The 13,919-nt window shown below is 37.6% G+C and overlaps 2 protein-coding genes across 5 annotated transcripts in view; both read left to right on the top strand.

Moving 5' to 3' along the window:
• eif3ba (eukaryotic translation initiation factor 3, subunit Ba) overlaps positions 1 to 6,666 on the top strand; it is a 10,689-nt gene extending 4,023 nt beyond the window's left edge. Inside the window, exons 7-19 of the mRNA XM_016569637.1 lie at positions 1,383 to 1,514; positions 1,609 to 1,675; positions 1,759 to 1,805; positions 2,377 to 2,587; positions 2,674 to 2,746; positions 2,838 to 2,960; positions 3,055 to 3,133; positions 3,220 to 3,358; positions 4,191 to 4,316; positions 4,404 to 4,481; positions 4,591 to 4,699; positions 6,430 to 6,542; positions 6,628 to 6,666. Of these exons, the coding sequence (XP_016425123.1) occupies positions 1,383 to 1,514; positions 1,609 to 1,675; positions 1,759 to 1,805; positions 2,377 to 2,587; positions 2,674 to 2,746; positions 2,838 to 2,960; positions 3,055 to 3,133; positions 3,220 to 3,358; positions 4,191 to 4,316; positions 4,404 to 4,481; positions 4,591 to 4,699; positions 6,430 to 6,530 (1,285 nt within the window). The 3' untranslated portion in view covers positions 6,531 to 6,542; positions 6,628 to 6,666. The remainder of the gene's footprint in view (positions 1 to 1,382; positions 1,515 to 1,608; positions 1,676 to 1,758; positions 1,806 to 2,376; positions 2,588 to 2,673; positions 2,747 to 2,837; positions 2,961 to 3,054; positions 3,134 to 3,219; positions 3,359 to 4,190; positions 4,317 to 4,403; positions 4,482 to 4,590; positions 4,700 to 6,429; positions 6,543 to 6,627) is intronic.
• Positions 6,667 to 7,332: 666 nt separating this feature from the next.
• LOC107753459 (carbohydrate sulfotransferase 12) lies at positions 7,333 to 13,399 on the top strand. Of its 4 annotated transcripts, none has more exons than XR_001641472.1 (3): positions 7,363 to 7,440; positions 11,704 to 11,750; positions 11,940 to 11,967. XR_001641472.1 is itself a non-coding variant. In XM_016569616.1 (3 exons), the coding sequence occupies exon 3, from the start codon at positions 11,838 to 11,840 to the stop codon at positions 13,065 to 13,067; it is 1,230 nt and encodes a 409-aa protein (XP_016425102.1). In that variant the 5' UTR covers positions 7,424 to 7,440; positions 11,697 to 11,750; positions 11,827 to 11,837; the 3' UTR covers positions 13,068 to 13,399. The 4 variants fall into 4 exon arrangements, 3 of the variants coding, with proteins under 3 accessions (XP_016425110.1, XP_016425093.1, XP_016425102.1); XM_016569616.1 differs by having other exon boundaries at positions 7,424 to 7,440; positions 11,697 to 11,750; positions 11,827 to 13,399; XM_016569624.1 differs by having other exon boundaries at positions 7,333 to 7,440; positions 11,697 to 13,399.
• The last annotated feature ends 520 nt before the right edge of the window (positions 13,400 to 13,919 follow it).

The raw sequence follows: 13,919 nt of genomic DNA, 5'->3' as shown, positions 1-13,919 counted from the left end.
GCAATGCGTAAAAAGACAGTATAAGTCATTATAATCAGTAATTATGTCCCCACTGGATGCAACGAATGCCTCATTTATTATGGGTTTTCATGTTTTTGAATCATCGCTCTGGCCTGACAGGGCATCACAATATGGTAAGGGGTGTAACATTTCCGTCACACGCTTGAGGAATTCGGCCAATCACAACTCACTGGATAGCTGGCCAATCACAGCATACCTCGCTTTTTCAGACCGATGAGCTTTGTAAAAATCGACGCGTTTCAGAAAGGCGGGGCATAGAGGAGAAACAATAATGTACAGTATGTGGAAAATAATGTGTTTTTTTTAACTTTAAACCGCATAAACACATTTCATTACACCAAATACACAAAATAATGTTCTTTTTAGCAGCATCATAGGACCCCTTTAAATTTCATATAAGTTGATATTAAAAAGGTCTTAAAAAGTCTTAAATTTAACTTGTTCATGTCTGCAAGAAACCCTGTAGTAATTTGTGTGCTTTTGTCAATTTTTTTAAATGTGTAGTTTTTATTAAGTATAAGTTTTTACTTTCATTTTATTTTGTTTTAGTTCTTTTCGTACATCAATGTAAACTAAACGAAAATGAGATGTTGCCTTGGCAGTGAGCTCAAATAATTTTTATATATATATATATATATATATACAGGTGCATCTCAATAAATTAGAATGTCGTGGAAAAGTTCATTTATTTCAGTAATTCAACTCAAATTGTGAAACTCGTGTATTAAATAAATTCAATGCACACAGACTGAAGTAGTTTAAGTCTTTGGTTCTTTTAATTGTGATGATTTTGGCTCACATTTAACAAAAACCAATAAAATAAAACCAATAAAAAAAACATTTTTAGTGAATAGTTTTTTTTATTGGTCTTATGGAGTATTCTAATTTGTTGAGATAGTGAGTTGGTGGGTTTTTGTTAAATGTGAGCCAAAATCATCACAATTAAAAGAACCAAAGACTTAAACTACTTCTGTCTGTGTGCATTGAATTTATTTAATACACGAGTTTCACAATTTGAGTTGAATTACTGAAATAAATGAACTTTTCCACGACATTCTAATTTATTGAGATGCACCTGTATACTGTATATGTATATATTATTTTATTTGTTAATGTTTATTTCAAATGTTTTTTTATGGTTTTAGTTAATAACACTAATAACCCTGGTTGTTAGTCGATGGTGACAGTATCAAAATAACCAAACAATAGCAGATGAATAAATCATTCACTACTTCATATATTTCAAAGAGATCTTTATACTAGGACAATATTTTTCAGTATATCATGCATGGTACAGTTAGATGATTTTTTTTTTCTTTTCTCGTGCTGTTACACATTTTTTATGTATTTGGTTTTTGCAGATATGTTGTCACATTCAGCCCTCTTATGGACACTAAAGACGACCCACAGGCGATCATCATCTGGGATGTTCTCACAGGACACAAGAAAAGAGGCTTCCACTGTGAAAGCTCTGCCCACTGGCCAATTTTCAAGTAAGTGTGGAGCTGATTTTCATGGCATGTTTTACCATTCCGTTATAGTCAAACTATAATATTTAATATAACAATGTAAACTTGTTCTGTTCAGGTGGAGTCCAGATGGGAAGTTCTTTGCCCGAATGACGCTGGACACGCTGAGCATCTATGAAACACCGGTAAGTGTCCTGTGTCAGAGATACAAGGTTTGAGAATCCTTAGAGTTCAGTTGTTTAACAAATCAAATTTGATTCTTTTCTAGTCAATGGGTCTTTTGGACAAGAAGAGTTTGAAGATTAATGGAATTAAGTGAGTAAAATAAAACGATTGAAAACGCATAAATACACTACTGTTCAAAATCTTGGGATGGTTTAAAAGAAGTCTCTTATGCTTGCCAAGGCTGCATTAATTTGGTCATAAACAGAAAAAAAAAAACAGGAATATCGTGAAACTATTATTACAATTTTAATTAACTGTTTCCTATTCTAATGTATTTTGAAATGTAATGTATTCCTGTGATGCAAAGCTGAATTTTCAGCATCATTACTCAGTCTTCAGTGTCTCATGATCCTTCAGAAATCATTCTAACATGCCGATTTGCTGCTCAAGAAACATGTTACTATCATTGTTAATATTTTTGTAGTAACCATGATACATTTGTTTCGGGATTCTTTGATGAACAGAAAGTTCAAAAGAACAGCATTTATGTAAAATAGAAATCTTTTGTAACGTCATAAAATCCTATACGGTCACTTTTGACTAATTTAATGCATCCTTGCTGAATAAATGTATTAATTTCTTTTGTTTTTAAAGTACTAATTCCAATTATTCTTATTTTTTTAAGTTATGTTTTAATGTAGAATGAATTTTATGTCCACAGGGATTTCTCCTGGTCACCTGGTGATAATATCATTGCATTCTGGGTTCCAGAGGATAAGGACATCCCAGCAAGAGTAACACTCATGCAGCTTCCATCCAGGAACGAGATCAGAGTCCGCAACCTGTTTAATGTTGTGGACTGCAAACTTCACTGGCAGAAAAACGGAGACTATCTCTGTGTGAAGGTGGACAGGACACCCAAAGGAACACAGGTATAACAGCTGCTTTGAAATTGTGCTTTGACGCTAAATTTTTATGTTTCCTTTTCACGGATTTGCTCAACTTCTTTTTACCTTAGGGTGTTGTCACCAACTTTGAGATCTTCAGAATGAGAGAGAAGCAGGTACCTGTGGATGTGGTGGAGATGAAAGGTAAGTAGAGATGGATCTTGAGACATTATATTGCTATTTCTTGTTTCTTACTATCTTTAATATCTCTATAATATCTCTTCCTGTCTTACAGAGAGCATCATTGCCTTTGCTTGGGAACCAAATGGCAGCAAATTTGCTGTGCTACATGGTGAAGCTCCCAGAATCAATGTGTCATTCTACCATGTGAAAAACAATGGCAAAATTGACTTAATAAGTGAGTGTTCACATTGTGAATGTATTACTCTTGATTTTTTTTTTTTAATACATGTACATGATCTAAAAATGAACTAAAAAATGTGTTGTTTCAGAAATGTTTGACAAGCAACAGGCAAACAGCATCTTCTGGAGTCCACAGGGGCAGTTTTTGGTCTTGGCTGGGTTGAGGAGGTCTGTACTCTTTAAATGTGTTGAGTTAGTTTGTACTGTCTTTTAGAGTGGTTCATTTGTATAATTTTCTCTGCTTCATCCTGTAGCATGAATGGAGCTCTTGCTTTTGTGGACACGTCAGACTGCACCATGATGAACATCGCAGAGCATTACATGGCCTCAGACGTAGAATGGGACCCCACCGGACGATATGTTGTGACATCTGTCTCCTGGTGGAGCCACAAGGTGATTTATCTGATTCAATTGCAAATATTATATTTATTATTAAATTACACTAGCGTTCAAAAGTTTGAGGTCAGTTAGAATCTTTTATGAAAAGAAATGAATACTTTTGATGTTGAGTTAAAAATATCAATAAACACATTAATCAATAATACTTTTTCCACAAAATAAGAATTAAGATTTTTCAGACGTTTCAGTTTTAATGACAAAAAAAAATAGGTATTCAAAATGTATCATTAATTAAACTTACAATCTGTAAGGAGTTGAAATGTGCTAAAACACTTCATTTAATGTGAAAAACATTTACATAAACAAGTTTATAAATAAGTAATCTTTTTTCCATCCCAATCTAATTTTCCAATGTGGTAAAATGGTAAAACACCCACAGATGTAGCAGAAAATATCTGGGTCATGTTTGCTTTTTCTTCTGTCAAATTCTGTTTAACCTGGATTTTATTAGACATAAAGTAAGGTCTTTAGAATTCATGCATGTGAAAATCAGCTCAGAATTGGACAATTGGCTCAGAGGAAGATGGGAATCATGTTTTTTTTTACTGATTGAGAGATATTACAAGATGACTACACCTTACAAATTATAATAAAACGCAAAAATGCTATGAAACACACATTTTGTGAAAACATGTGAGGTGCTATAGCAAAATAGACATTATTTTTGTAATTAGCACCCCAAAATGAATAAGAAACAAGAAATAAGACTGGATTTCAGTCATAAAATATGATACAGGGAGGTGTTTAAATGTATTATTCCTTTATGTGGATTGAAAATGCATATCAGATACCTTTGTATAAACTGATTACATTTTTTTTTTTTAAGGTGGACAACGCCTTTTGGCTGTGGACATTCCAGGGCCGTCTGCTGCAGAAGACCAACAAAGAGCGTTTCTGTCAGCTGCTGTGGAGGCCCCGTCCTCCCTCTCTCCTGACTCAAGAGCAAATAAAGGTGAGAAGGGGTCAGATGCAGGGTCACTCTCATTTCTCTGTCAAGCAGAGTCAACTCTAATCCCACTTTACATTTTGAAATCCACAGCTCATTAAGAAGGACTTGAAGAAATACTCCAAGATCTTCGAGCAGAAAGATCGTCTCAGTCAGTCCAAGGCATCAAAGGTATGAAATTGGTCTGTCGTCGTTTTTTTTCTCCCTAGGATGCACACAGTATTTATATGTGGATCAAAGGTCAGTACTCCAATTCAAATGAGTGCCTTGTGCTTCACAGGAACTGGTGGACAAGAGACGTTCCATGATGGAGGAGTATCGCAAGTACCGTGAGAGAGCTGTAGACATGTACAACGAGCAGAGACCTCTCCGCCTTGAACTCAGAGGAGGTAACTAATGCAGAGAAGGCAGCTCTGTTTAACATGGAGTTTTATTGACCATCAGTGACATCTCTTAGGCTGCTTAGCAAACACAGTTTCAGTGCCTTTCTCTAGAATACACCTGTTGCATTTATTGATCCAACCACAATTTTTTGAAACAACTGCGATGTTTAATCTTTAAGTTATGCAATCACATTGCCATTCAAATAAAGAACTTTTATACTCCAAATACTGAATACTATAAATAACCGGAGGGCTTCAGCAAAACTTCCGAGGGGGCCTCGAGATGATTTCTATATCTGTAAATTAATAGTCTTATGCCAAGCTTAAAAATATTTTGTAAGGTGGAAATTGTGAATAAAAAATTCTATATTTTATATAGAATTTTATATTATATATTCTGTGTACTGCAGAAAAAAAACGTGTGAAATTCAGTTGCAGCAGTTTTGAAATTGACATATTTAACATTTTTAAATGTTCCACTTGTGGCAATATTTTAATTTTAAACTAAATAAAAATGGAAATAGAACAGCCAGATAATTTTTTTTTGACGTTTTAATCTTTAAGTTATGCAATCACATTGCCATTCAAATAAAGAACTTTTATACTCCAAATACTGAATACTATAAATAACCGGAGGGCTTCAGCAAAACTTCCGAGGGGGCCTCGAGATGATTTCTATATCTGTAAATTAATAGTCTTATGCCAAGCTTAAAAATATTTTGTAAGGTGGAAATTGTGAATAAAAAATTCTATATTTTATATAGAATTGTATATTATATATTCTGTGTACTGCAGAAAAAAACGTGTGAAATTCAGTTGCAGCAGTTTTGAAATTGACATTTAACATTTTTAAATGTTCCACTTGTGGCAATATTTTAATTTTAAACTAAATAAAAATGGAAATAGAACAGCCAGATAATTTTTTTTTGACGTGATAAATTTGGATTTGAAAGAAAAATGGCAGTGAAAGGTAGTAATTTAACAAATGTTAAAAAGAGATCTATCACCTCATCAAAAATGTGAAACTAGACGACCAGAACTTCACCTTCCCTTCAGCAGTGTCTGAATATAAATGTGGCCGTACCAAATGGTGCATGGTAAACATACAGTGTAATTGTTTATAATCAAAGATATATGACAAACATTTTTATGGTTTATTCATGGCTTTTCCTGTGTTTTTGGTTTATGAAGTCCAAATGAAATTGTACATTGTTTAAATGCTCAAAGTGAAAATGGAAATAGAACAGCCAGATAATTTTTTTTTGACGTGATAAATTTGGATTTGAAAGAAAAATGGCAGTGAAAGGTAGTAATTTAACAAATGTTAAAAAGAGATCTATCACCTCATCAAAAATGTGAAACTAGACGACCAGAACTTCACCTTCCCTTCAGCAGTGTCTGAATATAAATGTGGCCGTACCAAATGGTGCATGGTAACATAGTGTAATTGTTTATAACCAAAGATACATGACAAACATTTTTATGGTTTATTCATGGCTTTTCCTGTGTTTTTGGTTTATGAAGTCCAAATGAAATTGTACATTGTTTAAATGCTCAAAGTGAACATGACATATAGCATATTTAGCTTGCAGTATAATAATAACACAAAATTAGCACAATTGAATGAATCACAATTAGCTAATTGTAAACAAAAATGTAATTATTGTGACAGCCCTAAACTAGTGGTTCAGTATGTGACTATTTTAGTAATCGCTGAATTTTCTGACCTTTTCTAGGTGTGAACACTGATGAGCTGGACAGCAATGTCGATGACTGGGAGGAAGAGACCATTGAGTTTTTCATCAATGAAGAAATTATTCCCATCGGAGATCTGTAATTCCAACAGCAGGTACTGTGTGTGCAGCAATATGACTCTGATATGCTATTTGAAATACCTTGGCATAGTCATAATTATTTTCTTACGTTATTTTCAGTATCCGTTTTTTAGTGGAGGAGTGTGGACTAGCATTGGAGAAAAATTGAGGGATCCCCTATCAGAGTTTTCCTTGTTATCATCAGTCCAAGTGCCTTTTAATACTGGTCGCTGCAGAAGGAGAATTTTGTGCCACTGTTGACTGCTGCTTTTTAACAAAATCATCCAGCTCTGGGAGAAGCCGCCCTGCCAACGTCATTCAGGCCTGCTCTTGGTGGATCTGATCGTAACGCGTTCTTGTTCTTGCCTTTGGTTGATCTACCTCATCATACGGGTGTTACCATGGCTCAATATGCCAAAAACTGTTTTTACATCATCTCACAGAAGAAAAACATTTTGTTTCCTAAGATTTTCCAAAAGGCGAACTTGTACTCTAGTGTGCGAAAATGGCACTACAGTGGTCTGTATCCTCCTCCATTCAGATTACCTGATATTAAACTCTCCAGAGCAAATACAAAGCGGTAACTCTCTCGATGAATGCTCGATCAACATCAGCCATCTTGCAAACAGACAACCGCCTAGCACTTGCCCCTCCCACAAGAAGCGGATTTCGCCTCGGACGCGCGTCAATTTCGCTTCAAACGCTTGTTTTTTACGCGCGTCTATTTCGCTCTAGACGCGCGAATGCATTCAAAATGTTCAAGCGGCAAACTAGACGCGGTAGACGCGAATTTGACGCTCTATTCGCGTTTGGTGTGAACGCAGCATTAGAAATCTCGCGACACTTAAGCGCCGCTGTGTCAACACCCCGCGCGCACATCCCTCCTCAGCTGACGCCGTCTGCCTGCCGAGAAATTCCCTCTCCTGCGATGAGGTGAGACCGTGATCGTTACAGCCATGTTTAGACACGTTACAGTCATTTCGCTCATATAATACTAAACATAGCATTGTTTTAATTCCGTGTGCGCGAATCACAGACGCAATCCCAGGCATGATGAGTAGCTTCATGACTTCCCATGGAACAAAAAGTGGTTAGGCACGTCTTTGCACTTGCTCTAGATTTGACTTCATATCTTCATTTTGTCAATGAAAAAACAATCGACACGCCATCACCCGATTGAACCGAAATCTGCAGTATAGTAGAAAGTATGTTACGTTATAGATGAATGGCTTAGGAGGAGTTTTCGCGGATAAGATCGAGTGTTTGCAGCTTCCTCCCAGTCAGAGATGGAGTCAAAGAGCTGCATTGTGTCCAGCTGAATGTGAGGGGTCGCTTTTGACTTTGAAATGAACACGAGAGCATGGCAAATGTATGGCTGTTCAGTGCATTTTGAGTTTTCGGAATAATATTTGACCCCAAATTAAATATATAAATAATCACAAATGGAAAAATCCACACGTGCTGTCAGCTCGTACACGTTCGTGTCAGTTTCTGAGTCGTTATTACGCTACGCTACTACGCACGCATATTTAGTTTGTTTGTAGCCGCCATCAGAGTGTTGTGCTGTGACGTTAAAATACATTAACGAAACGAGCCAGCCAATAGCTGTGCGTTATCAGCCGCTTGATTTGAAACACGCCAAATTTTCCAGGCGAATATAACGTCTCTGTTACAACAATACACGGATATATGTGGAAAATTACTGTGTTTACTACGTTATGTAGCGGTGTTCAAATTCTGTCTCTGCGCTTCCTACAAGTAGGCTATAATATTAATAATCATCAATATTTAATGTCTGTGTATTATTTGGTAAGTAGCCTGTAAACGCCTTTAGGAGATCCCCTGTGGCAAAATAACCCTTGTCAGGGGTTACATTGCATTACTTACTAAATAAATCTGTTTGAACTAAAACACCCTTTGCATTATGTAAGGGATAATGTACAGTCAGCCGGTTATTATGGTCAAACAAACCCTGAAGGGATTTATTTTGTGATAATAGCCAGCTGACCAATATATTTGCCAAAAAATGGACATGAAATGAAGCTTAAAGCTTCCAAGAAGAAAATATCTGACATGCGAAGCAAACGCTGTATATTACACTGCAATGCAATGTTAATTAGGCCTATATTATTTATTGGTAAATGTTACTTTTTCTATGTTCAAAGCTGGAATACAGTACACAGAGCTGGGCAGATTACTGACAAACTGTAGTCTGCTACTGATTCCAAATTACATGACAAAAATGTCATCATTTACATTATACATTTTTGGTAATATAATTGGACTACTTTTTGATTACTTTTAGATTACTTTAGACCTGGCCCATTTATTACTTTGATTTAAATAGGATAATCTTGTTCCACTGATATACAAAAGGCGAAGAGAAAGAAAACATTCCATTCGTTGCTATTAACAACAACTGCATTAAACGTAGGGCTGGGTATCGTTCAAAATTTTTCGATACCGATACCTTGACTTTGATACCAGTTCCTGAACGATACTTTTTTCGATGCCAATTTTATGAAATCAATTTTAACAAGATTACATTGTCTAAAAAAAAAAAAAACTTTGGTTTTATTTTTCAGCTTGTTGATGTTTATACAAACTCAAAGACTCACAAAGGAACAAAATGTAACCAACACAATAAATCAGTGCAAATAGTTTTAATAAAGCTCAAATAGTCTTCAGTTTACACATCTGTTAGTCTACATTTACACTAGTGCGTGTTCGTTTTAAAACGCATAGCTCAGACAGAATCATGATTTCTATTTATTTTCCACTGATTTACTGATGAGCATTAGCAGCTTCCAGCGCTGTCTGGTCTGCTTGTGTTCTCTCTTCCATGATCGCTGCTCTGACTCAGAGTCAGAGGTAATAACATATTTAATTTCAGCAACATTACATGGCCAAAACACACATTAGATGGCAGGTCCGGATTTACCTATCTTCGTGACGTAGAAAAAACAAATTTTTGGTCCCCCTTCCCTATTAATATAATAGACCTAATATTACCACCCAAGCAAACAAAAATATTTCTTAATCAGTGGAAACCGATACAGTGTTTTCTATCAGAATAAGCGCTTGCGTTCAGTCAATAAAAATCGAATAGTTCTTAATTTGTTTGAGAACTGAGAAAGACCATACCATATAGTCGTGGCCACATAACCACCTCCGGGAGTGCATTATTTCTCAAATAATTTTAACGGCCTGGAGTCCCATAAGTGCAAATAGTTTTAATAAAACTCAAATAGTCTTCAGTTTACACATCTGTTAGGCTACATTTACACTAGTTAGTGTTCGTTTTAAAATGCATAGCTCAGACAGAATCATGATTTCTATTTATTTTCCACTGATTTACTGATGAGCATTAGCAGCTTCCAGCGCTGTCTGCCTGTGTTCTCTCTTCCACAATCGCTGTTCTGACTCAGAGGTAATAACATATTTAATTTCAGCAACATTACATGGCCAAAACACACATTAGACGGCAAAGTGAAGTGACCTGTGGCCAAGTATGGTGACCCATACCAGGAATTAGTGCTCTGCATTTATCCCATCCTAAGCGCACACACACAGCAGTGAACACACACACACAGTTGGGGGTTCGGTGCCTTGCTCAAGGGCACCTCAGTCGTGGTATTGAAGGTGGGAGAGAGCGCTGTACATTCACTCCCCCCACCTAATGAATGACTGAATTCATCTGAATTCAGTCTGTCGCTTGGAGATAGTGGAAAGCCGGCTTGAAACGCAGTGGAAACGCCAGTATGACGAGGATCGTTTTCATTTTAAAACATAAACGCACCAGTGTAAATGTAGCCTTACATCTAGGGGCTGGGACGCATTCACACTACAGCCTCACGTGTGCGCCACATCTCTGAGTGTAACCGGTGTAAACTAGTAGGTGTGTTCGACTTGACTTGACGTTCGACTTATCGAGCTTGACGATTTGAGTAGGTGCGTTCGACTTGACTGTGCAGACCGATCGGTGTATTACAGTACCACAAGAGCTAAAGAGAGCAGACTGCTCCGTGCGGTTTCGAATAGCTCTCGCGGATGTCAAACACTGATCGATCTGCGCCGCACCTCTTCTAGTCGAACACACCGGCTAGTGCTGCAGGCTTATTGGCTCACTGACACTGATGAGATTAACCCCTTAGGTATCGAAATTTGGTACCGAACGACGAGACATTTTTCGATACTCGATGGTATCGAGGCATTTCGGTCGGTGCCTAAAAAGTATCGAACTCGATACCCAGCCCTAATTAAACGTTACATTATGTCAAGGTTTCCCAAACAGGGGATGAACGATGAAAAAAGAAGATTAGGAAGTATCAATAAATTATGAATCATTTATTGCTATTGTGTGAATAATATGTGATCATGTAATCAATAAAAAGTAACTGTAGTCTGATTACGAGTAATTTAAAATGTAATATAGGCCTAATCTAATTACAAGTACTTAATTTTTGTAATCTGAGGTTACCCAGCTCTGAGTACACATTTTTAAAAATCTGAACAGATTTTAAAACACTTGGCATCGTACACTTGCCAAGGCTATAAATGGTTAAAGAGAAAAACTGACCTGGGCTTCAATTAACAACTGAGAATCACACACTACCAGAAGTTGTTATGAACACAACAAACTCACACAGAAACATGCACCTCATTGCTAGAAAATGCACAACAAATGAAAACAATACGTGCTTAAAAATATCAGACATGTTAGATCTCCAACGACTAGATAGAATCAAAGCCCGAAACTAACAGATTTGAGTCTGTGCCCATCATAGACTAAGCAGTTTTCTGTGAAGCCTGTCAGCTCTTGACTGCTCAAAATCTGCTGACTGACTCTGACTTGAAGCAACTAGAGTTGACTTCAGACTGTAAATGAGGGCAAAAGTTGTGTAGTGTATTCCAGCAGTTAGCTAGCTAACACGTCTCTACAGTGTATCATGATGACATTAAAATAGCACCGTTGTCATAGTGAGCCATGAAATATGTCGATTTGCTCTCATTATACAACAGCATTTGACTGCTCAATTACGATTGACCAATTAGACAGAAATATAGATGCTCTGTCATATAAAGAGAATACGAAATGTTACTTTTTATTGCATGAAGAGAACCACAATATTACAAAACACTGACATACTCTTGACTTCCCTTTTCTGATTTGTTTTCCTCTACTTCAGAGTTCAGACTATGATGAATGCAGTCTGGGCTGTCGATTTTGTAATGGAGTTGAGGTGAGAATGGCAATTTCTCAGTCAAAATCAACCAAAATGGGAAAGTCGAGACTGTTCCGCATTTTTATGATTGTAGGCGCCGTCTTCATGATCCTTCTTATAATCATATACTGGGATGATGTGGGGGCCTCAAATTTTTACCTGCACACAACTATCTCCGGGCCCCAACCATCACGCCTCTCTCCACAGAGCCGTCGTGACCCAGAAAAGAAAGTAGAGGAAGACAAAGAGGGCTCGTTTTTGACGGACATTGATGCTTTTGTCAACCAGTTTTTAGAAGGAACCGCAGACCCCACGGAACAGGTGAGAGGAGAACCGCCCCCTGGAGACCCTCACAATCAGTCCTCTGAGAAATCGGAGGAGAAATTTGTCCCGAGACGAGAGTGGAAGATCCATCTGACTCCAATTGGCCCTGAGAAAAAACAAAGGCAGGAGAGTAGAAAGCAGCTGATCCAAGATGTGTGCGGTAACAGAAGTTACTTTGACTTCCCCGGAAAGAACAGGACTTTTGATGACATACCCAATAAAGAATTGGATCACCTCATCGTGGATGACAGGCATGGGATTATTTACTGTTATGTTCCCAAGGTGGCCTGCACAAACTGGAAGCGCATCATGATCGTGCTGAGCGAGAGCCTGTTATTGGACGGTGTGCCCTATCAAGACCCTCTGGATGTTCCTCAGGAGCTCATCCATAACAGTAGCCTGCACTTCACCTTCAACAAGTTCTGGAAGCGCTATGGAAAGTTCTCACGGCACCTCATGAAAATCAAGCTTAAGAAATACACCAAGTTTTTGTTCGTCAGGGATCCTTTCGTGCGACTGATCTCTGCCTATCGCAACAAATTCGAACAAGAGAACGAGGACTTCTACAAAAGATTCGCAGTCGTCATGTTGAGAAAATACAGCAATTACACGGATCCACCGGCATCGGTCGTGGACGCTTTCGCTGCTGGGATTCGACCGTCTTTCTCGAATTTCGTTCAGTATTTATTGGACCCTAACACTGAGAAAGAGATGCCTTTCAACGAGCACTGGAGACAAATGTACCGTCTGTGCCATCCCTGCCAGATAAATTATGATTTCGTGGGGAAGCTGGAGACCTTGGATGAGGACGCTGAGCATTTGTTGCGGATTCTCCGCGTAGACAATGTCGTCGAGTTCCCGCAAAGTCATCACAACCAAACCGTCAGCAGTTGGGAGCAGGACTGGTTCGCCAACTTACCGTTGGAGTCCAGAAAAGAGCTGTACAGGCTGTATGAAGCCGACTTTAAACTGTTTGGATATTCCAAACCAGACAAGCTGGTACATGAGTGATACGCTGTTCGCCAACTTTACTGAGGTGCTGACAAGATTTTCACAGCACAAGAAACAGGGCAATAGGAGTTCCTGCTGCTTGGTTCTTAATGTGCGGCTCTTTCACGTGATGCTGTTTATAAAGGCCCTTTCATATGACCGGCGTCCAGATGTTTGGCTAGTTAACATGGTCCAGTTGATAGATACCGTGATTGAATCATCTGCTTCCAAAAAGCATCTTTCTCCATTGACAGCTAAAAGTACGGCACCCACACATGACATCAGTAGAAAAAAATGAAGAAGTTGTTTCCACAACTTAATTTGTTCCCTCATTTTAGTTAAATTGTGGCCATGTTCTACTAATTTGTTCCCTTGTTCGATTGTGGCCACGATTGAACTAAATTAAAATGAGGGAACTAATTAGTTAGCCACGATTGAACTAAAACAAGTGAACGAATTAATACATGGCCATGATTTAGCTAAATTAAAATGAGCGAATAATTTAATACAAAGTGGGTGAATTAGTACACCATGGCCGTGATTTAAATAAAATGAGGGAACGAATGAGTACAACATGACCACAAATTAATAAGTTGAGGGAACGATTTTCTTACTTTGTGGCCATGATATCTATTTTTTTCTTCCACATGTCACATACATACAAATGTATTTGTGATTCACAAATATTATAGTGGATGTTTTAGTAGTGCCTGTTTTTTTCTCTTTTTTTTTCTGAATTTATATTTTGAGCATAATATGGACATGGTTATTTAATTTTTTTTCCTCAGAGCTCATTATAATCACTAGAGAAGGGTTTAATGCAGCCAGCCAATCGGCATTGCCATGATCTTACAGCTCAGGTAATTGGCCAAA

The sequence above is a fragment of the Sinocyclocheilus rhinocerous genome, unplaced genomic scaffold (assembly GCF_001515625.1).
Source record: "Sinocyclocheilus rhinocerous isolate Xijiao unplaced genomic scaffold, SAMN03320098_v1.1 scaffold1303, whole genome shotgun sequence".
NCBI lineage: Eukaryota > Metazoa > Chordata > Actinopteri > Cypriniformes > Cyprinidae > Sinocyclocheilus > Sinocyclocheilus rhinocerous.
This window is presented reverse-complemented; position numbering and strand designations above follow the sequence as displayed.

Bases quoted from the DNA above. Each gene is read 5' to 3' on its own strand.
- LOC107753459 (XM_016569624.1), top strand. From the start codon at position 11,757: ATGGCAATTTCTCAGTCAAAATCAACCAAAATGGGAAAGTCGAGACTG.